Genomic DNA, 22,716 nt, shown 5'->3' with positions numbered 1-22,716 from the left:
ATGAGCACAAGTTATGTGACCACCTATTACAGTACATAGAAGCATTATCAGAGAAGGAAATATGTGACATTTAAAAAGTTAACCTAGCAGTGAACAAGGGAATTAGAATTCTTCGGGTACCACAGCACCTTAGCATTCACACATTTCAACATGTGAGAAGACATTCTGAAGTAAACTGCAATAAAGAAGAACTACTGACGGAATGTGGAGCATGCACAATATCCTATTTTATAAGAATTTTGTGAAGAATAAACGAAATAATTATAATTTTGTTTAATTTCTGGAGGAACAGATGGTGGAGCCTGACTGTCAATTGAGAACTACTAAGAGGTACAAAGACGGTCAAGAGAGAATAACTGATAGCAAGCTGAAGCCACAGACTGGATAAAGGAAGAAAATTAAGAAAGATGGAGAAATATGGCCTCAAAGACTCGAGCCAGAAGGAAAAGCCGTAAATATAAAAGGTACAAATTAAGGACCTCTTTAGACTTTACACCAATAACAAAATATCTTGCTCTTGGAATACACAGGAGAAAGAGGGTTAATCAATGGGAAGCTCAATTATTGACCAAAGGGAGCCCAGAGGAAAAGACAAGTAGTCCTATTTAGTGACTTCATAATGAAAAATATAGTAGATATAGAATCATAGAAGATTAGGGTTGGAAGAGACCTCAGGAGGTCATCTAGTCCAACACCCTGCTCAAAGCAGGACCAACCCCAACTAAATCAACCCAGCCAGAGCTTTGTCAAATCAGGCCTTAAAAACCTCTACGGATGGAGATTCCACCACTTCCCTCCCTAGCTAACTCATTCCAGTGCTTCACCACTCTCCTAGTGAAATAGTTTTTCCTCATATCCAACCTAGACCTCCTCCACTGCAACTTGAGACCATTGCTCCTTGTTGTGCCATCTGCCACCACTGAGAACAGCCTAACTCCATCCTCTTTGGAACCCCACTTTAGGTAGTTGAAGGGTGCTATCAAATCCTCCCTCACTCTTGTTTTCTACAGACTAACTAAGCTGAGTTGCCTCAGCTTCTCCTCATAAGTCATGTGCCCCAGCCCCCTAATCATTTCCAGTGCCCTCCGCTGGACTCTCTCCAATTGGTCCACATCCTTTCTGTAGTGGGGGGACCAAAACTGGATACAATACTCCAGATGTGGCCTCACCAATGCCAAATAGAGGGGAATAATCACTTTTCTCGATCTGCTGCTCCTACTAATGCAACCCAATATGCTGTTAGCCTTTTTGGCAACCAGGGCACACTGACTCATATCCAGATTCTTGTCCATTGTAATCCCCAGGTCCTTTTCTGCAGAACTGCCACTTAACCAGTCGGTCCCCAGCCTGTAGCAGTGCACGGGATTCTTCTGTCCTAAATGCAGGACTCTGCACTTGTCCTTGTTGAACCTCAGATTTCTTTTGGCCCAATCCTCCAATTTGTCTAGGTCACTCTGGATCCTATCCTTCCCCTCCAGCGTATCTACCTCTCCCCCCAGCTTAGTGTCATCCACGGAGTTGCTGACGGTGCAATCCATCCCATCATCCAGATAATTAATGAAGATGTTGCACAAAACCGGCTCCGGGACTGACCCTTGGGGCACTCTGTTTGATACCAACTAGACATCGAGCCATTGATCACTACCTGTTGAGCCTGATTATCTAGCCAATCCATTCATCCAATCGATACTTCTTTAACTTGTCGACAAGAATACTGTTGGAGACCGTATCAAAAGCTTTGCTTAAACCAAAGTATATCACATCCATCGCTTTCCCCTCAGAGCCAGTTATTTCATCATAGAAGGCAATCTATGGCCCAAACAAAGTGAACAGCACGTATGCTGCCTTCTTTTGACAGAACAAATAGAATACCAGATATCTTAAAGGCTACAAGATAATTAAATTTTTTTGTATTTGTTATAACGCTTTAGCTTTTAAGTGACAGGACTTTGCTGTAATACAAGACTTCTGCCAACACTTGTGTCTTTAATATTAAGAAACTGGTGAGAATAAAGATTACCTTTTAATTCCTTTGTACGTATACTTTGAGCACTCTGCTTCCACTTGAAGAGCTAGTTCTCGAGTGGGAGCGAGGACTAACATACCTGGCCCACCACGCTGATCTTTTGGGCTTTAAGAAAGAATTAAACAAAATTTAAATAAATGCTTTATATAGTAGTTCCATGAAGATACAGAAACATGATATTGAGTACACCCACATTAGATATTAAAATATTTTAATGTAATATTGCTCTAGAGTTTCTCAATATACTGCCACATTGTGTTATCCAGACAGATCAGGGCTAACAGTTTCTTGAACCAATACAGTTAATTTTAGAACTATTGATTGGACTCTTTTTCAAGTTGTGTTTTAATGCCAATTAAGAGTTTAAAAACCAAACAAAAAAAACCCCACACCAAAACTTAGCGAGGCAATACAAAACTCAAAAAGTTTCACTCCATCAAGCCCTTACATTGGTTGTGAATCCAAATGAATGAATCCAGGCATTAAATAAGCTAATGTCTTCCCAGTACCAGTCTGTGCTATGCCAATGAGATCAATTCCTTGAAGTATGATTGGCCAAGCCTGTGACTGAAATAAATCAATGTAAGTGCTTAACATATGGACTGCAAATTTCTCTTTAAAATATAAAACTTACCAGAACCGATAGCACACAGTACCTGAATTGGTGTAGGATTCTCAAAGCCAACTTTTCTGATATTTGCCATAACATCAGGATAATATTTAAATGCATCTTCAAATTTACAAACAGGATTGGGAACATGGCGCTTCTCACCTTCTTTCAAGTCATCACAAATGATATTATTATTTTCTTTTCTGTATAGAATTTAAAAATATTAATGCAGTAACTTGAAAAATCAAATAATTTTAAAAGCAAAACAGAAGAATATTCTAGAAATTGAGAAAAACTGTGTTGTCTATAAGAAATGAGTACAGGTTTCTTGGGAAAAAGAGAGCCATGACCACTCTTATGTTCACAAAGGTTGTTACTTGGGAGACACCCTTCCACATCCTTCAGCTCCCACTTTTAGTTACTCCCCTCCACAATTAGATGCTCTAAATGGATAATGACTATACACCCTAGCCATACATCTGACCTTGACTGCACTCTACCTGAATGAACTATATATTTGCTGAGAATATTCGTGTCCTATTGTAATCCAAAAGTCATTGGAGAGTGCCACTGACTAGTTTTAAATGGCATCCTATCTAGGCCTTCACCAGAAAAGTGGTTGTGACAGCGTGGGACCATAGCACTCCATATGAACAAAACAACCACAAAGGTCACAAATTTAGAGTAAAACAAAAACATAATAGAACAACCTATGCCATATTAACAAACAGGAAGGACTAAGGTTTCTACAGATATGCAACCTACTTTAACAGGCTTTACAGCACACTTAAGCACTGAGATATATAAAACCATTATTTTTAAAAGAAATATGTATCAATGGTTTGTCTTGCCTAATGCTCAACCCATGTTGGATAAAAATCCACGATTTAATTTAAAAAATTGGATATTTTTAAAATTTAAATTAAATAAAGGGTTTTTTTAAATAAAAGAAACCTAACTACAATTTTAATTTTAAATTACAACCTATGCTAAGGCCTAAACTTACTATGAGGTATTAAAATAATTTAAAATTAAACAAAAAGCATTAAGCAGTTCATTTGCTGCCAAGTTTTAAAGAAAATCAAACCCCTGACTGGTGGAAGGGACTGGCTAAGCACCTGCTTCCAGAGCTTGATGACATTCTAAATCAGCTTTTGACAGCAGTAACCTCTTCTGCATGTGCTGAGAGACAGTTTTCTTAATTTCAGTCCAGTTCAGTTCAATGAGCTAAGTAAAGAACCCAACTGGGAGTTGAAAAATAGGAAAGTTTGCTTTTGACTTCCAATCTATGAATAAAAGCTATGTGTGAGAGAATGAGATCTACTAATTCTAAAATTTTTGAAGGACCTGGTGATCAGAGACAATTAGTTCAATTCACTAACTACAGATAATACTTTTGTTTAATAAATGAGTTTTAAATTCAAAACATGTCTTGATGAACTTTTTCTTACATATCAAACATATTTAAGGTAGTTTTATTTAATAAAAAGATAAAAAATTGTTTTTGTGCATTTTAATTGAATAATAATTTCCAGCCAAACAGAGCTTGACACAAATTAGTAAAAAAATTAATCCAGTAAATAAAAAACCTCATCTGTCATTGTCCAACATAATAAGTGTAAAAATTAAGAATAAGAATAAATGTAAGAAGCTATATAATTGCTTAAGTGCGTAAAGATATACTGTTTCCTCCTGATTAGCAAAAAGCAGCACCAAATTTAGCAAAAATATATTTTAATGGTTACCAACCAACGAGAACTGATCTTTCTTCATGAAAATAACTGATGCGCACAAACAATGCAAAACATAATGAAAACTGATATTTAAATCAAGGATTCCTGCTTGCTGATTTAAATCATGATTAAAATTGATGACTTAAATCGCTTTGATTTAAAAATCAATCCACCCTGGCTCCAGCCCAAATAAAAATCAACAAAACTGTGAATAAAAAGAAAACGTTAAGATTTATACAATCCCTGTGTAACAATCATTTCACCATTCCAATTCCAAAACAAGCAGTTACTTATACAAACATCTTACCGCCACTTCTCCACTTCTTCTTGTGGCATGGAAGCAATCTTGGGTGATTCTTTGTAAAATTTTCTCTCAATTGGAGGCAAATCTTAAACAATTAGGAAAAAAAGCAACCTGTTAAAAAAAATTAAATTTTCCAAATTGGTGAGAGATGTGCTTATTCAGAATTACAACATATAGTTTAAAAAGAAACAGTTACTGGTACAAGTCGGCCAAAATTATGATCAAGATTTAAGATGGAAGAGCCCACAACCTACATAACATTGTGAATCCTCACATCACTCCCTACTACGAAAATTATTATAAGTAATGTGAGGATTCCTTGTTGGAAGCATGTAAACAACAAAGCTGAGGAAGAGATAAAACCCAATATTATTAAAGTATTTGCTAAATAAACCACCTCACCAAATTTTTAGTCTAGCTAATCGGAATTATTCCTCTAACAGAGATAATATGATGCAGACAGTTATACTTTAGAAAATTACAATGCTTAAGCATTGTTATAATGTTATATTTGTAATTTGTATATAATAATGTATATAATAATGTAATTTGTATATTTGTATATAATAATGTTATATATAAATAATGTTATATTTAATTGAATCTAAAGAAAGTGAGAGTCTACCGGGAATTAATAATTCAGACAGTGAAAAATACACATTCATTTCAACACAGACACATGATCTAAAATTTTTCTATTCTGCATTTTAAAAATCTGTAACAGGCTACCAAGACTTTATATTTAAAATCATAGAATCACAGAATCATAGAATATCAGGGTTGGAAGAGACCTCAGGAGGTCATCTAGTCCAACCCCCTGCTCAAAGCAGGACCTATCCCCAATTAAATCATCCCAGCCAGGGCTTTGTCAAGCCTGACCTTAAAAACTTCTAAGGAAGGAGATTCCACCACCTCCCTAGGTAACGCATTCCAGTGTTTCACCACCCTCCTAGTGAAAAAGTTTTTCCTAATATCCAACCTAAATCTCCCGCACTGCAACTTGAGACCATTACTCCTTTTCCTGTCATCCGCTACCACTGAGAACAGTCTAGATCCATCCTCTTTGGAACCACCTTTCAGGTAGTTGAAAGCAGATATCAAATCCCCCCTCATTCTTCTCTTCTGTAGACTAAACAATCCCAGTTCCCTCAGCCTCTCCTCATAAGTCATGTGTTCCAGTCCCCTAATCATTTTTGTTGCCCTCCGCTGGACTCTCTCCAATTTTTCCACATCCTTCTTGTAGTGTGATAAGCACACCACACTTTTTCAAAGCCTGTATACTAACCTGCCCACTTCATAGCTTCATATTTAGCTTTATTTTCTCGAAGAGATGCCCAGTTAATTACTGATTTCTGTGGGCCATTTCCAGACTTGACAAGATCATGATGGCTTTCAGTGGAATAACTAGAGCCAAAATCCTGGTGTTGGAGGGAACCTGCTGGGAAACAGTAGCTTTGCTTTATTTTTAACAAACAAAACCTTTCCCATTTTGAATTCCAAGGAGATGTTATGTTTAAATAGAAAGTTCTTTCTTGGGACTTATCGTTAGAAGCCTGGTTTGATCATAGAATACCAGGGTTGGAAGGGACCTCAGGAGGTCATCTAATCCAACCCCCCGCTTAAAGCAAGAGCAATCCCCAATTTTTGCCCTGATCCCAAATGGCCCCCTCAAGGATTGAACTCCCAACCCGGGGTTTAGCAGGCCAATGCTCAAACCACTGAGCTATCCCTCCCCCTGAGGGAGAGCTGATCTTCAGATCCAATCTTATTATAGACCAGAAAAATCTATAAAACCTGTGTGGATGCACTGTTGTGAAAAGGAGAGAACAAAAAGTGCTTCCAGCAATTTCTGGCTACTTAGGAGTAGTACTGACAGGTTCTAAAGCAGGAGTCTCAAAGTCCTGGCTCGCGGGCCATCTGCAGCCTGAGAACCTCCCTGCAGAAACTTTTAAAAAAGTTCTTTCATCTGGCCCTCATGACTGCTGGCTGGGGGATGGGGTGAGAGCGGGGAGGAGAGATTCACATGCCCCTCTCCCCAGCATTGCTCCATCCTGCTGCTCCTGGGACCCTCCCAGGGGTTGCACTCGGCAACGTGTCATTCACCTCGGGCAGCTCGGCTCCCTGCAAGTGGTTCCCAATCTCTGCTGTTGCGGGAGAGGAGAGACCCATGCAGCCACATGGCCTGATGTCTGCTGCAGGCACCGTCTCCCCCCCGCACCTCCCATTGGCTGAGGGAGAGAGACAGAAGTACCATCACTAGTTGCTGGGCAGAGTCAGCCACAGAGGCAGCGTCACTAGTCGCCAGGCAGAGTCAGCCGGGCCGGCCTGAGGCCAAGAGAGCAAGGGAAAAGGGTGGGAAACGGGCTGGGAGGTGGTGTGAACACCAACTTCAGTGACATTATTGGCCCACTGGGAGGATTTGAGGACTGGCACTGGCCCTAAGTTAAATTGAGTTTGAGACCCCTGTTCTAAAGGGAACTCCAAGCAGCTCTCTCAACTAGAAGGAAGGTTTGCTGTGATATGGGTTCTTCAGGGACTGGGTGTAAACTGGGGGAAAATGGGAGGTAAATTCTCAGAGCCCCAAGGATCAAGCACAAAACTATTTTCAACAACTGTAAGGAGAGAAGAGGTATTTCTATAGCACAAGATGGTAATATAACAGTTAAATCACACATACCAAGCGTACAGATAGTACAGTAAATTTAAAAGATTCATTAAATTAGGATCTCTCAGAAAGAAACTTTAACCATGACACAAAGGCAATACATACTACATGTGATGACAGTGATTAAGTGAGTCCCAATGATAACCTGGGACAGCACAGGAGAAAATGTAGTGGTGTGCCTCATTCTTATGCTACTCTGGGCTGTTTGTGCATCTGAACAGCAGCTTTCAGTTCCCCCTTAGTTATGATACATTCAGAAAGTATATTAAGAAATCCACTATTGAGTATTCCTAGCTGCAGCTTTGCTCCTTCCTCAAAGATACCTGCTAGTCCACCATGCTAGGCATCTCACAGCTGCCCCTGCCACCACAGTGGTACACTCCATGCGCCATTCCTCCTCTCTTGGAAATGTGGAACCTAACTCTCAGTTCTGAGTTTAATTCCTTTCTTCCCTTTTAGTGCCTCAGTCCAGATCTGAAGACATACATGGTCCTTGCCCCCAAGTGCTTTCAATACAAATAGACCAAACAAATAATAACAGACAACATAAGCAAAATGTTAGAACAGAAATTGTAGTAATTGCTTATGTATCCCTACAACATATACAGTAACAATATTCACTGCATTCCACACTTCACTGTGTGGAAACTTAACAGACCTCTTACTCTCTTCATGGGAAAAATAAACTTCTGTTAAGCATCAGTGAACAGGCAAATTATAGGGTATGTTGAGGTCAGAGCTGTAGTTCAATAAAGTGAGTAACATGATGTATATTGTTTTGACGCATTTGCAGGCACATGGGATGTACCTGCAGAGGGCACTAAGTTTGTCAGTGCAAGTGGTACATGTATCCTCTTCTATTTCTTTGTTTTTAAGGATTTGAGTGTGGTATTCTCCTAAAGCAATTTTAACTGTTTTTTAACAAGAGTTCTCTCTCTGTGGTACAGCATATATACAGAGGCATATTGTACATGTTAAAATGTTAAGAACAAGTCAAATGTTATAAGAGGACACAAGTCCCAACAATTCCCCCACTGTAAATTTCTTACCTTTCTCAGTCCTGTCTCCAGGGTAATTTTGGCCATACCTCTTAACAAGATCATCTATCAACATTTTGGCTTTGTTCTGTGTATCATTACTACCAAAAATCTTTACTTCAGCTTCATATGCTCCCCTTATAACCTAAATTTAGAAAGCCTAATTAAATTTTTATATAGCACAAGCTTCATATACTAGAATATACACAGGTATCCCACTCCTTGATTTCTTCTTTATGCAGTCTCATAATTTCTCTGCCTAACACAAGCCCTACAGTGAGCTACCCAAAAGGACTTATACATCATAATACCTAATTTTGGGGCACCTAGAAAAGTCACAAGAACACTGCAATCCACAAAGCCACCGTTAAGTGCATCAGCTTTCCTATACAATGAATGGGGAGAGCTAAACGCCTAAGAGTATGTAGACACTTAAGGCAGTAAGAAAAGGAGTACTTGTGGCATCTTAGAGACTAACAAATTTATTTGAGCATAAGCTTTTGTGAGCTACTAAATTTGTTAGTCTCTAAGGTGCCACAAGTACCCTTTTCTTTTTACGAATACAGACTAACACGGCTGCTACTTTGAAACTTAAGGCAGTGGTTCCCAAACCGGTGTTCGTGAACCCATGGGGGTTCACGAAATCTTACAGGGAGTTTTTGGGAAAAAATTCCCTAATGGCGGACAGAGCTGCCCCTAGGGACTCCAGGCAACACAGGGCCAGCAGCCCAGAGCCCCTGGACTTCCAAGAGCTAAGCAGATCAAAGCAAGCATATTTATCACACTGAGGAGATTCAAACTTCAAGACTCCTTATAAGAAATGGAAAGGGAGGTGGATATTTTTTGCCGTTTTTAAAATTAAATAGGCAGCTAGTACTATTTTTAAAATTATTATGAAGAACAAGTTTAAGCTTTGTTGTAAAGTGCGCTGTTTGCCTGGACTGCTCAAGACCTGAATGCTCATGGAGGAAGAACAATTTGAATTGGCTTCTTAAATACCTTCATGCTGTTTCACATCTGATACTCCTTGATGAAACACAGGAGCCTTGTCTTATAACAGGCTTATTCAAAGTGATACAAGCTACGAAAGTGAGATCTTGGAAGAGTGTTACCGCTTTCATAATGTAATAATAATTATTAATAAATAGTGTGTAATAAGCATGTCATAAAACATATTTCCAAGATCACTGCTTTTAGAATTTATATTTAGGTAAAGGAGAAAAATCCTTGAAAATATTCATTTTTAGGAGGGGGTTCGCGAGACTTGACATTTTAGTGAAAGGGGTTCACAGTTTATTAAAGTTTGGGGAACCACTGACTTAAGGATATGTCTACATATGTTTGAGGGGGAGGGATAGCTCAGTGGTTTGAGCATTGGCCTGCTAAACCCAGGGTTGCGAATTCAATCCGTGAGGCGGCCATTTAGGGATCTGGGGCAAAAATTAGGGATTGGTCCTGCTTTGAGCAGGTGGTTGGACCAGATGACCTCCTGAGGTTGCTTCCAATCCTGATATTCTATGATTCTATGAGACATCGGGGGTTAGGTCGATATAACTGCCCTGCAGCCTTAGCTCGGTATACCTATAACCTGGTCTACACGGTTACACTATACTGTTAGATCAATGCAAGGCAGCTTACATTGGCCTACTTGTGCATGCACCTACACTCAAGCTCTCTCAGAGAACTCTCCCACTGGCTTAATAACACCATCTCCACAAAAGACAATAGGTATGTCAGTGGGAGAAGCTCTCCTGCCAACATAGTTTTGTCTACACGGGGCGGGGGGGGGGGGGTGTTAAGGCTGGTACAACTACATTGCTCAGGGATGTGGATTTTTCACACCCAAGTGACATAATTATACCGAAGTATGTAGACCAAGCCTAGGTGCCTGCCTTGTGCCATAAACAAAAACAGGATAACGAGTGACCGGACCCAGGGTCTTTCACCTCCCAGGTTGGTGCCCTAACCACCAGCCTACAGAGTCATTCTGACTCTCTGGCCCTATGTCTGTAACTTTTTAACCACAGTGGAACAGCCATTGGATGAGGGACAGAAAGATGGAATGTCTCTGTAGTCTGGTGGTTAGAACACGCACCTGGAAGGTGGAAGACCCAGAGTCCAGTCCCCTTGCTCTAAGCACTTTTGTTATTTATCCATTGAAACAGCTCCAGTAAGTCCCACATCAGAATATCCCATAGCTCAGTGGTTAAAGCACTTCCCTGAGAGGTCAAAGACCCCTGTTCAAATCCTTTCTCCACCTCTAGCAGAGAGGGAAGAACTGAAGCTTTGCCTCCCACGTTCCATGCAAGTGCCCTAACCACTGGGCGAAAAGTTATAAGGTGGCACCACTACCCTCTATTCCGTCTCCCAACTAATTTTAAATGGAACCTGATCCAGTACGCAGCCTCTAAGCATGTCTACTGGATATGGCCTTGCACTCAGCTTAGGCAGCCTGAATGCCTATCTGAATCACTCTGGGGCTTAAGTGGGAAACAGGCATCTAGACACCTAGAGGGAGGCAGCAGTATGCATGTCCAGAGCATGAAATATAGGCACCTAGGGAGCTTTTACACTGAAAACTTAAGTGCCAAGTGAGTTTAGGCACCTACAGGATTTGGTGGGAGTTCTGTGGATTGCCGTGCAGACAAATCTAGCATTTAGGTGCTTAAATCTGGGGTTTAGGCTGGCACCTAAGTATCTTTTTGGCTCTGAGCCCTTGTGTTACATTAAAAAAAAAGAAAAAAAAAAAAAAGGAAATTTTGTATGTTCTTACCATTTTTTTTAAAAAGAAAACTCTACATCACCAAACTGTTCTGTTACACCCCAAGCAAACTGTATGTTCACATCTTAGTTCTGCTTAGTTACTCTCCATGCGTACAGGGAATAGGAGTAATATAAAGGCATCACATGCAACCTCAAGATAAAGAAATGACAGATGAAAGGAGAGACTCTCTCATATCAGGGAGCAATCACTAGGATATATAGAAGGAGAAATGGCAAGACCTGGAGAGAGTACTGAGCAATAAGCTCTTGTCAAAATGTAGTGCACTTTACCTGTATTTTAGAACCTGAAGAATCCTCAAGTTCTCTAATTTTAGTTCCAGCCCGACCTGTTACAAAATGCAAATTTGTAGATATTATACAAATCTTGACCACAGATCAACTTGCGCCAAGAATCGGAAATAAACTACTGTTGATTATTACTTTATCATTCATTAGACTGTCATCAAATAAGAAATCCTTTAATTTCTTCAAAAAGGGTAGAGCATTTAACAAGAAACCGCAGAAAAAAAATAGGTAGCTTATTTGTGATCATTCAAAATCAAGACAGAAAAAAGTGCGGGGGGGGGGGGGGGGAGGGAAGGGAGGAGAACCCACTGAGAAATCATGGTACCAGGGAGACACTTCAGGGTCCTTCCCTGGCCAGCAAAATTTTGTCCCCATCTTCCGCTCTTCTAGCTAAAAGGCACGCTCACACAGCCACTGGGCTGGCCAACAGAGCCTGAGCAAGCCTTTTGTGGTGAACCCCTCCCAGGCAGCAGAGGTGAAAGTGGGTCGGTACGGTGTACCATAAGAAGCGGCTGCCAGTACCGGGGCCGTACACAGCCAATGATAAAGGGCTGGCGTGGCAGCGCTTTAACGTTGCTGCCCTTTCCTCCCCCTGGGCCACTGAGGGGGTGCAAAAGGGGCAGCTGCCCTGGGCCCAGCAATTTAAAAGGGTCCGGGACTCCTGGCCACCACCACCGTGGCAGCAGACGGAGCCCCAGGCCCTTTAAATCACTGCTAGAGCCCCAGTTGGCACTGAAGGGCTGGCTGGGGGAGGCTGACACCAAGCCCTGCTCTTTCCGCCCAAGCCCCCGTACTGATAAGACTTCTAAGTTACTTTCACCCCTGCCAGGCAAGCAAGCCATCTTCCCCTCAAGGTGATCAAATGGGAAATCAGGCAAGCAGCTGCCATGCACTCAGCCTGGTCTCCCCAGGCTACCATGCATTCATCGGGAAGAGAGGCAACGCAGAATGTATGTGGCCCCCTGCCTCAGCAGGGACAAGGGCCAACTAGAGATCTAAGAGGCCAAGCAGGTATCACACCCAGCCCCCATCAACACCCTCTGCCTCTGCAGCCCACTAAATGCCTTGAGCTCGTCTGGCTGGGGTGGAGATTGGGAGGGCATACGGCGCATACCCCACCGCAATCAAAGGCAACACATGGGTGAGTATGCAGGGTTATGTCCCCCTTCTCCAGGTTTCTGCCTTCCATTTAGCACAGAGGTTTTCAAACTGTGTGCGAACGCAGGAACACTGAGCCAGTCCTGCACAGCGGGTCTCAGCGAGGTGAGGGTGCTTCTCCCTCCTCAAGCCCTGCCACATGAGACTGGCCTGAGCCGCCTGCCTTCGCCACTCGCCCCCCCCCCCACGCCTTCAATGTTCCTCCATGCGCCCTGGGGGGGGGGGACACCCCACAATTTGAAAACCTCTATACTAAATGGGAGACAAATCAGGGGAGGGAGCACAAGTCCCACACGTTGCCTCTGTCCCCTGCATATACAGAAATCAAACTATGCCTATGTCACCCACCACCCTGGCACGCCTCCTAGGCTCGCCCTGCTCGGGAAGGACTCGGGTCTACCAGCGCCAGGCACTCGGGCACGGCCCGGTAGTTACCTATGACGGTCCCGATCATGGCGTTGTCCAGGTGGAAGCAGAGCGGCACCCCCAAGTTCCGATCCCTGGGGGGGCCGCGGGGCCGATATTCCAGGGGGCCCGACAGCCAGGGCTCCCGGGGTGCCTGTAACGGGAGCGGCCGCGAACCCTCCAGCCTCCCCCAGCCGCCCTGGGAGCCGCTGCCCCTCCGGGCCGGCCTCTTCTCCTGGCCCTTAGCACAGGGCCCGGCGGCTCCGCTTCGCCCTCTGCCACCCACCGGGGGCGCTGGGCTCCTCCGGCCCTGGGCGGGGGCCACCGCCGGTTGCCACTCCGGCAGCGGGGGGCCTGGCGGCCGGCTCCCGGGGCGGAACTCCTCGTCGCTGTCCGCTTCCCAGTCCGACATGGCAGTACCAGGGACCCCCCGAACCAGAACGGTCCTGTCCGGCTCGCGCCGCCTGGCGCGTGCTCTCCAACTGTCAACACGCGCGCGTGTAGAGCCCCTCCCAACAGCTTTAGGCCGGGAAGCGCTCTGATTGGCCACAGCATTTCGCCTCTACGAAATGATTGGCTGGTTTGCCTGGGCCTCTGAGTGATTGTCCATTGGCCTCTGGAAGCAACGGGCATTCCGCAGCGGGGGGGCACGCCCTGGGGCGGGGCTCAGCTCGCCCCCCCGCCTCAGCGCGTCACTCCTGCGGGTTTTGCCTTCCAGTGAGACACCCTCAGGCAGGGAGCCCGGAACGTCCCAGCAGCCTGCGAGGGGGGTGACGCTGACCGCGGGCTAAGGAGAGGGCGCATCCCCGTGGGCCAGGTGCGACTGGCAGCCGAGCGAGCCCCTGCTGCTCACCCCACATGCTCATCGCATTTGAGGAGTTGGGTCTGCGCCACCCAGTCTCTAACTATGGAGCGTCACGTACAGGCCGTGTCGTCGCCAAGCAGCAAACCTGCATCGCGCCTGAAGAGCAATGTGCATGCCCCATGGCTGCTGGAGGGGAAATTGCTCTGTTCCGTGTCGTGTCAGGTGTTAATTAATGGGAGTCCCATTTGTGCAACAGCCACTGTTTGTGACATCCCCACAGAACATGCTGTGTGGTAGGTCACTAAGCAAGGTACACTGCATGTTCATTTAATGTGTGGGTCTGTACATGCTGCCAGTATAGTGGTGCATCTGTTATTTGAAATGAATTGGGTGGCATCAGCCCAATTCTCAATTGGGAAGTGTCCCCACAAAAACAACCAGCTACATTCCTATGCCAAAAAACCTCTACTGCTGTAACTACTAACTTTTGGTCAGATTTGAACTTCTGTTTGGCACAGCAGAGAAGTGGGGGACATTAGGGAGCAGTTTAAATACATATTTTTATCCTAATGCCTCAGTGAGATCCTATTCCATACTCAGGCTCCTGGGCACTACAGTAATACAAATAAATAAATAATGTATTCCTTGCTTGAACCTACCTTTAGGGTCTGATTTACCCTTATCCATATTCAGTGCTTCTTACTCATGGCACTAGGCTCATCAGGGTTGACAAAATCCAGTCTCACATATGTCCAGGGCAAATATGTCCCAGGTGAGTGCTGTTGCTTTCTGCTGAACAAAAGCTTTCATTAAGAAAAAAAGTACGTTTGTAGCTTGAATGATTGCCGTTAGCTTTCCAAATGCAAACAAGGCTAAGTCTATGCAGTGCTGTCTTCCTAAATCCTCAGACAGATTCACTCATCTCTGCTGCCACACTTGGAGCTTCCACCAGTGGCAATACAGTGAAAACCAGCCAGTTTTGATTGTTTTCACTGCTGATCTTCAGATTCCTGTGGGCAGCAGAGAAACTGAGAAGAATTAGATAAATGTTATTCTGTTGCACCTGGGGAAGGCTATGATCAACAGCAACTTCAAGCACTGAATCTATTTCCCTGTCAGGGCTGGGGAGAAGGTAGAATGGCAGAAATACTCTTGTTGCACCACCCAGAAAGCTAAGAGAGGAGTAGAGTAGAAAGAAACAAACACCCATCACTACAGACAGGAGGCCTGGGAAGATGTAAAGTAGTCTTCACAGCAACTGGGATGCTCTAGGAGGAAAGAACCACAGAGAGAATCTCCCTCTCCAAGCTGAAGATGGCTGCGGGGAGAGGTTGTCTTCAAATGTATGAGACACCTACTAGCTACTCCTCCAGAGCCTCTCTGTCACCTGTTTCGTCCGTCTCCCAGGTGCTCCCCAGAGTTCTCTCTAAACACGCCACATAGGAGGAAGATTCTCTAGTTCCCATCCCTCTTCTTAGAAGCAGTAGTTAAAAGTAGCAGCAGCCTTTAGCACTGGAAATAGAGTTTGACAGGAGGGCAGGATCAGAAAAGAGCTGAGCAGACATCCACAGAATGGTGAGGAGGATTATGGAGCAGCAAGGAAGAAGTTACTCACTTTGTGCAGTAACACTGGGTCTTTGATATGTGTGTCCCTACGGGTGCCATGGCCCACCCTCCTCCCCTATATACTCCTGGGGGAATACTGCATGCATAATTAATGAGCTCTTCAGATTTCCAATTTTTTTTGCAGAAAAAAGCTTCTGCCAAATGTTGCTGCAATTCTGCCTTTTGCCCACCAGAGGGTGCTGTGGCGCAAGAACAGCAGCAGCTCTCAGCAGAAAATAACTTCTGCAGTTCCACCTTTTGCTCACCAGAGGGTGCTGTGGTGATAGAACAAAGCTGCAGCTAAAGAAGAGAAAGGCTGCCTTCTTCACAGTGCCTGTGGCCATGTCAGGAGACGGGCTATGAGGAGACAGCATACAGTGCTCGGGGGCAGGTCAGATGGGCTCATAAGGGCTAGTGGGGGAGTACAGACTGGGGCAGGCACTGAATGGGAGTGGAGACACAGGGCCACAGAGGAGGGAGGTGCAGAGACACATGGGGACGGGGGAGGGTGTACAGGGAGACATAGAGATGGGGGAGTGGCTGGGTGGAGGCACAGAGACACATGGGGACAGGGGCAGATGTGCCTGACTGAATGGGGTCAGCCAGGGTCTGCATGGGGGAAGCTCCCTAACAATCGCTTCCCACCCACCAAAAAAACCTGTTCCGTACTTTTCCCACCCATACCCATCAACCTTCCAAGTTCACGCGCAGGCTCCTTCCCAGCAATTTACTTCCCTCTCCCTTAGCTCCTCCGTTACCCTTGACTCCCCCAAGCCTTTGCACTGTTTCTGAGGGGTGTGGGAAATATGGTTCTGTATTGTAGTTTAAATGAAGTATTACTCAGAGTTCTGTATTAATATGCCCAATAAGGAATTTATTTGTCAAAAAACATTTCCTGAATCTTTTTTGTTGTCTGTATTGTTACAGACATACTTGCTGACAGGTATTTTGAAATAAATTACCAAAAATAATTGAAATTGGTGTGATTATATTGTGTTATTTTGACAAATAAAATATGCACAATTTTGCAGAATTTTAAAATATTGTGCGCATAATTTTTAATTTTTTGGCACAGAATTCCACCAGAAGTACCTATACTTCAGAGTTCTAGTAGTTGATTCTGTGTTAGAGAAGGAGCTGAGGAAGGATTGCCTGCGGATGCTGGCTAGCCTCATGGCAGGCGGGGAGCAATGCACAGGCTAGACTGATACAGCTACCAAAGTTCTCTGATTAGCAGCACAGGGATGCAGGAATAGGGAGCGGAGAACTAGACTTGGGGAGAGGAGCCCAGAAATGGATTAGTGAAAGGAAGGGAACAGAGAACTGAATAGACTTGGGGATGGAGGTAGACCTGATTACTTTTGTCAGGCTGCTGAATTTTTAGTCAGACTAGTATGTTTTAATAGGAATTTTGGAGGGTTGTCTTAATCTTAAATTATAACCCTGATACTTTCACATTAATGTAATGAAGATTTTGATTTGGCCCATTGTTCTAAAGCAGACATAGTATTACAAACCTTTCAGTCAACAGTGCAAATCTGCTAAGTATTTGAGGGTTTAAATGTGCCTTGTAGACACAGCCCTGCACTAGAGGCAGAATGGAGCAGCATTGCCCCAAAGGGCATTCTGAGCTCCCTGGCATGAAGGGGAAAATTGGTATGCAGCTATTTATGGGTGCAGGTTACTATCCTTGTATAGCCAGCCTGATCTACAGCAAGTGCTGCATGAGGGAAGCAATTTACCCTGCTTCTTCTGCCCCCTCCCAACCTCCTTTGGGGCACCATGTGCCTTGCTGTATAAACTGTGTGTATCTCCTTGCACATTCCCCCTTTCCCCTGTGTACCTACATAAGGTTGAGACAGAATCTAATCCTAAGGGGAAAGACTATGGTAAAAGATACTGTTCTTCTGAAAGTTCATGATTTAGGAGTATAAATGAAAGGTATGCAGGGGAGGCAACTTGGCCCTTATATTTTTATACTTATCATAAAGGACTTTACTTCAAGTTTTGTAGTCACCGTGTTACAGTAAAAATCACTAACTAATTTCATAAAATATAGGAGGAAATTGATTCATTTAAATTAATACTCTTCATGAAATTATGGAACAATTATGCAAAGAAAAATAGTAAAATATCTGCAGCTGGATTCTCCCTTCCCTTGTACCTTGTGTAGTCATTGATATCTGTGCGAAGTGGGTATAAAATGCTACCAAATCAGAATGATAATGTTTTCTGCTCCCTTTGCACAGATGTTAATGATTACGCAAAATACCACACAGGGGAGAATCAGGCCCCATATATTTATATACTTAGTCTCCAAGTCTGAAAATTGACTTCAGTAGGGTTCCACATGGGAGTAGGATTCACCCATGTCAGTTTCTGTGGGCAGAACAGAAGTCCTGATCCAGGCCATATAAATTGATAGCACAGCACTAGATGCAGTTCTGCTGGTGGCCTCCTCCTAAAAATCCTGCTTCCTGGCGTGTTTAGTCCCACCCAGGTGTATAAGAACTATGGTTTCCCCTCTCCTCAAAAATCCCTGGTTGATCACTGGTCAAAATGAAAACTGAGTACAGCAACTTCTGTTTGAAATGCCTTAGCACTGCTCTTAATAGCTTCCAAAATCACTTTCATAGAGGGTTTGTATTCTGTGAAGGTGAAGCGGGTTTAGGTAAACCATCATTAGAAATCATTAGAAGGTGTTACACTGGCCTATGTTGTATGGACTTTTTGGTCAAATAAACTTGTTTTGTGATACCTTGGTCAAGTTGAATCAAAGCCATATGAAACGTTAAAGAAAAAAATGAGCACATCATGGGAATTTTTCAGGTGCACAATTCGCTCAGTCCTGCCTGAGCTGTAGTTCTCTTGCAGCCCATTGGACGTCTTTACTAAAACAAAAAACAAAACAAAACAAAAAAATCAACCACAAACAAAAAAAACTTCAAGTATACACAGTAGCTACTTTAATAAACCATGTAAGTTCGGAGATGGTTGGGACGCTGTTGGCATGAAGTTACAATTAACATTGTATTATAATGTAATGGCTAAAGCCATTGCAGCATCAGTGGAAGTGTCCCTTATACTTTCCATAACCGTTATAAAACTGATATTTTAACACCGCTCCCTCCCATATTGGCTAGCAGAAATGTCTCAGAACACATTCAATAGCAGATGATGTTTGGTGCCTGTGGAAGTGTCCCATATGTATCTGAATTAATGGCAACCCCTCATATGCTTCCTTTGACATTCCACGGGTTGGTTTAGATTTAAAAACCGATTCACCTTTTTGGATAATTATAGCAATTTATTTGATGTTGCAATTCATTTGAACTAAATTGATTAACATGCTTGGAAAAAAATGTGAAGCAGAAATATGACGGCCAAATTCTCTTTGGACGTACACCTCCTTCAATCCTTCTGAACTCCATGGGATTGCACAAGGTATGAGTCAGAACAAAAATTGTCCCAGTGGGACAAGTTTACTCCTGGTGTAGGCAGGTGTAATCCCATTGAGATCAATGGAGTTGAGCCTCATTACACCAAAGAAGGCTGAATTTGGCCCACCTATGCTGTCCTTTGAAGTCAGTGGAGCCACACAGGGATGAATTTGTCCTCAGATGTTTAATCACTTTTTTCATTCCTTTGCTCTACATTTTATTTTTCTGCTTTGTTCTGTTTTCTTACTGACCTACTTTTCTCTGTGCTTTTTAAAAATTTCCCTTCTCTTCATTCCTTTTTATCTTACTATTTTGTGCGTTACTTTTTATATAGTCAATGTGACATATGGGTTAATTCAGCTAAGCATTAGTTTCCTCAGGAAATAACTGGAATATTATCATTTTCACTTTATACAGATGCCCAACAAAATAAGGGTTTGAATCTGGACTCCTGACTCAGGCAGAGCTCTTGCTGAAGTCCATGGAATTTTTGCTTGAGTAAGAACTGCAGGCCCAGACCCATAAATCGTACTGTATATCAGGTGTTCCTCAATACAGCAATAATTCAGTATGACTTGACTTATCACAGAAGAGTAGGTGAATTACCTATCAGCAGACTGTAATGAGAGCAGTCATTTAAGCAGGATTATCTCAAAAAAACATGTAACAGCTGTGGGCATGTGAATAAAAGTGTATGATCTTTGCAATCTTGAACCCTAGGCTAAAACACTATATCCATACTGAAATAAAAAGTATAGATCACATAAGCCAGGAGTATATAGAGTTTGTAAAACAAATAATCATCAAAAACTATTCTTTTAAGTTCTCTCTTCAATCAGGTACAACAAACATGCTGATCAGAAAACAGTTATTTGTGTAAGGCCCAGTCCTTAAACCCTTACTTAGAGCCAGATTCTGTCCTGTTTGACACCCTGCACAATCCTCCAATGGAGTGTATATTAGGGCAGAATTTGGTCCTTATTGCCTACTCATGTAAAACTCTTATTGACTAAAATGAGAGCTTTGACTTAGTAAGTAGTTCAGGACACGACCCTTAAGGCCAAATGCTGTTCCCACTGACATCAATAAATTATTGATACTGATTTCGGTGGGAGCAGGCTTAGTCCTTATAGTGTAATTAAAGGTATACTGTGGACACAGGAAACTCCTGGTGAAGAAAGGTCAGAACAGCTCACTTTGTAAAAACACATAATAAACCCTCTCCAGATCTCCACAGATTCATTAATTATTCTCGCAATTTTCCATCAATATAATGTTAAGAAAATTCCTATATGATAAGAACTGTAGCTACAAAAAGAAGGATGTAACGGTGACAATAAAAAAAAATCAGTAATTTCAACTTAAAAAAAGATAAGGTCTTCCTGATTTATCCGATCTTTGTGAAGACATTCACATAGAATCATAGAATATCAGAGTTGGAAGGGACCTCGGAGGTTATCTAGTCCAACCCCCTGCCCGGAGCAGGACCAATCCCAACTAAATTTTCATATATAATTTATAGAATTCATTTATGTGCACAGAATTGTATTAAATAAATTAATTTAAAATGAGGAGAACTCAGGTATGTAATTTAAGCCAAAAATATCAAGTTCAGCAAGTAAAAATCAAGATCCTGATTCTGCAACTGCATCTGTGCAGGCAGAGCCTGTACCCATGTGGAACCTCACTGATTTCACAGTAAGGCTCAATGTGGATGCAAAGGTCTGCTCAAGCAGATGCAGTTGCAAGATCAGGGCCCAATTCAGGATGCTGTTTTGTTCACATTTAATGAAAAAGGGGAGGCGAGTCTAATTACTGACACATTTGTTAGCTGTCCTGTGCCCAAGCTCTTGCCCCTACATCAGACCTAAGTACAGATTTACATCTACAACATTATGAGATTTTATATAAATGGCAAGAAAGGCACCATAAAAAATTAGGAAAAAAGAAAAGAAAATCCTAAAAATTATATTGTTTTTAGATATTGTACAATACTTTAAATTTACAGATTTGGCTGGACAAACTGCAGACATTCAAATAAGTCAATATTTAAATGTTCTCAGATGTTGAAAAACCTATTTATCATCACAAAAATATCTTCGCAATTCGGCTTTAATATGATCAGGCTGCACATGAAGGATGTAGTAAAGGATGAATGCGATGGCAAATCAGTGATAGCTAATTGTGCTTCAAGACATCTTTCAGAATTTACCACGTGAGCTTTGTTCTGGCACAAGCCATAGAATGCAGCTTATCATCCATAGATCCTGTATCACTGACACAATATATACACTTTACAGTATGCATGTACTTTCACATAATAAGGTTATCATGTAACATCCAGGAATACTTTTGTAAAAGAAATATGGAGGCAGAAATTACAGTGGATTCATAGTAAACAGTTCAAGTCCTTCACAATACAATCTACAGCATTTAGCCATGATTAAGACTGCTGTGACATTTTTGATGTGTAATAAATCCTCAGCAGGGCTGGGCTTTGATGAAACAGTGCTCTGAGTGAGCTGGAACTGGCACTCCCATACATTTGGAGTTCTTGTTGCTAGAGGTGGCCAGGCCCAGAACAGGTTGCCCATGAGTCAGTGGTACATGTTGGCTGTAATTTGGGGGGATACAACAAATAGAAATCTTGTTCAGTGCGGAAGGGTGGAGGCTCCTACAGGGTTCCATGGCAAAGCCCTAGTAAGGACCAATAGGTAGGCACTAGTACTGCTACTGCACCTCTGCAGAAGTGAAACGTAGAAAGGCTATGAGAGCAAGAGGAGGTCTCAGGGGAGAATGCTCAATATGCTGCATGTTTTGAATCCCCAAACTAGGTGGGAGGTGGTATGGGGAAGGAATCTGAGGGTCCTTTCCTGGCACCTTTGTAAAATGGCATTATAGAGCTAATAAGAATGTGACTCCTTTCCCTCTCTCCTCCTCGTCCCCTCGTTTTTAAAAATTCGGTCTTCTTCAATTTGGGCAATTCAGCCGTTTGTCTCTATTACCTCTCCCATTTCCTTACATGGCTTTTTGGAAGAAACACTAGCTGTCTGGGACCAACAGGCTGGAATTTTAAAGACCTTTTTCACTGTCCCTGCCTCCCTGCTGTTATTTTTCATTTTTTCCCCATCCCCTTTTTTCCCACCCCTTTTTTTCTTCTCCAAATTCATATTTTCCTTTGCTTATCGTATTGTCTCTCTTTTCCCCCTCTTCACCCCTTCTGTAGTCTCTCTCTCTTCCCTTATCCCCTTTGTTTTTCCCTCTGCTTTCAATACCCCATATGTTACCACGTTCACTTCCTTCACAGACTTCTGACACAGTATCATGGAGTATCAGGGTGCAATTGTGAAGCATGGTGCCACCTTCAGGGCAGAAAGAAGAACTGCCTCTACAATAAAGGTAACGCCCTCTCCTCTCCTGCTGATTCTACTTCCAGAATGCTTCAGATCCTCGGGAAGGGCACATCAGTGATATCAGCAAGTTTGGGGTAAGGAAAGCTGCCCCTGAATTTTTGGTGCAGTAGTCCAGATTATCCATCTCTAATGCCAGCCCTTATCCTTTGAATTTATACATTTCATAGCAAGAGAAGGTTCTTATCATAAAGAACAACCTGAAAGTGGTGTGCAAAGTACTTTGCCACAGCACTAAATCACCAAAAATGTTACAGAAATTAACATTCTAAAGCTGAGAGTGTTAAAATCACTGATTAATGATGAGTTAATGTGTATATCTTGCAACTAGCAGCCATTTCTAGTCCCATATTACTAGTTTCCTTGGTACCTTGCTAGCAGCTGTAGATAATATTTTTGTTGTAAACATAAACTATTGTCTAATTCAGGACATATATATTTTTAATTAA

At 42.7% G+C, this 22,716-nt stretch overlaps 1 protein-coding gene across 5 annotated transcripts in view; it reads right to left on the bottom strand.

Annotated features, from left to right (window-relative positions):
- DDX43 (DEAD-box helicase 43) overlaps positions 1-13,462 on the bottom strand; it is a 64,271-nt gene extending 50,809 nt beyond the window's left edge. For 3 of the 5 annotated variants that reach the window (XR_013345580.1, XR_013345581.1, XM_077812687.1), the window contains exons 1-8: positions 13,038-13,462; positions 11,430-11,485; positions 8,388-8,520; positions 5,959-6,111; positions 4,677-4,758; positions 2,683-2,839; positions 2,475-2,593; positions 2,021-2,131 (exon numbers count right to left, since the gene is read on the bottom strand). Coding sequence is in view for 3 of the 5 variants with exons in the window: in XM_077812687.1 (XP_077668813.1) it covers positions 2,021-2,131; positions 2,475-2,593; positions 2,683-2,839; positions 4,677-4,758; positions 5,959-6,111; positions 8,388-8,520; positions 11,430-11,485; positions 13,038-13,419 (1,193 nt within the window). In the remaining 2 variants the exon portion in view is untranslated. The remainder of the gene's footprint in view (positions 1-2,020; positions 2,132-2,474; positions 2,594-2,682; positions 2,840-4,676; positions 4,759-5,958; positions 6,112-8,387; positions 8,521-11,429; positions 11,486-13,037) is intronic. The other 2 variants (XM_077812688.1, XM_077812689.1) reach the window with 2 other exon arrangements.
- Positions 13,463-22,716: the final 9,254 nt, after the last annotated feature.

This window comes from Eretmochelys imbricata, chromosome 3, assembly GCF_965152235.1.
Source record: "Eretmochelys imbricata isolate rEreImb1 chromosome 3, rEreImb1.hap1, whole genome shotgun sequence".
NCBI lineage: Eukaryota > Metazoa > Chordata > Testudines > Cheloniidae > Eretmochelys > Eretmochelys imbricata.
Note: the sequence above shows the minus strand (reverse complement) of the source record. Positions and strands in the feature narration are given on the sequence as shown.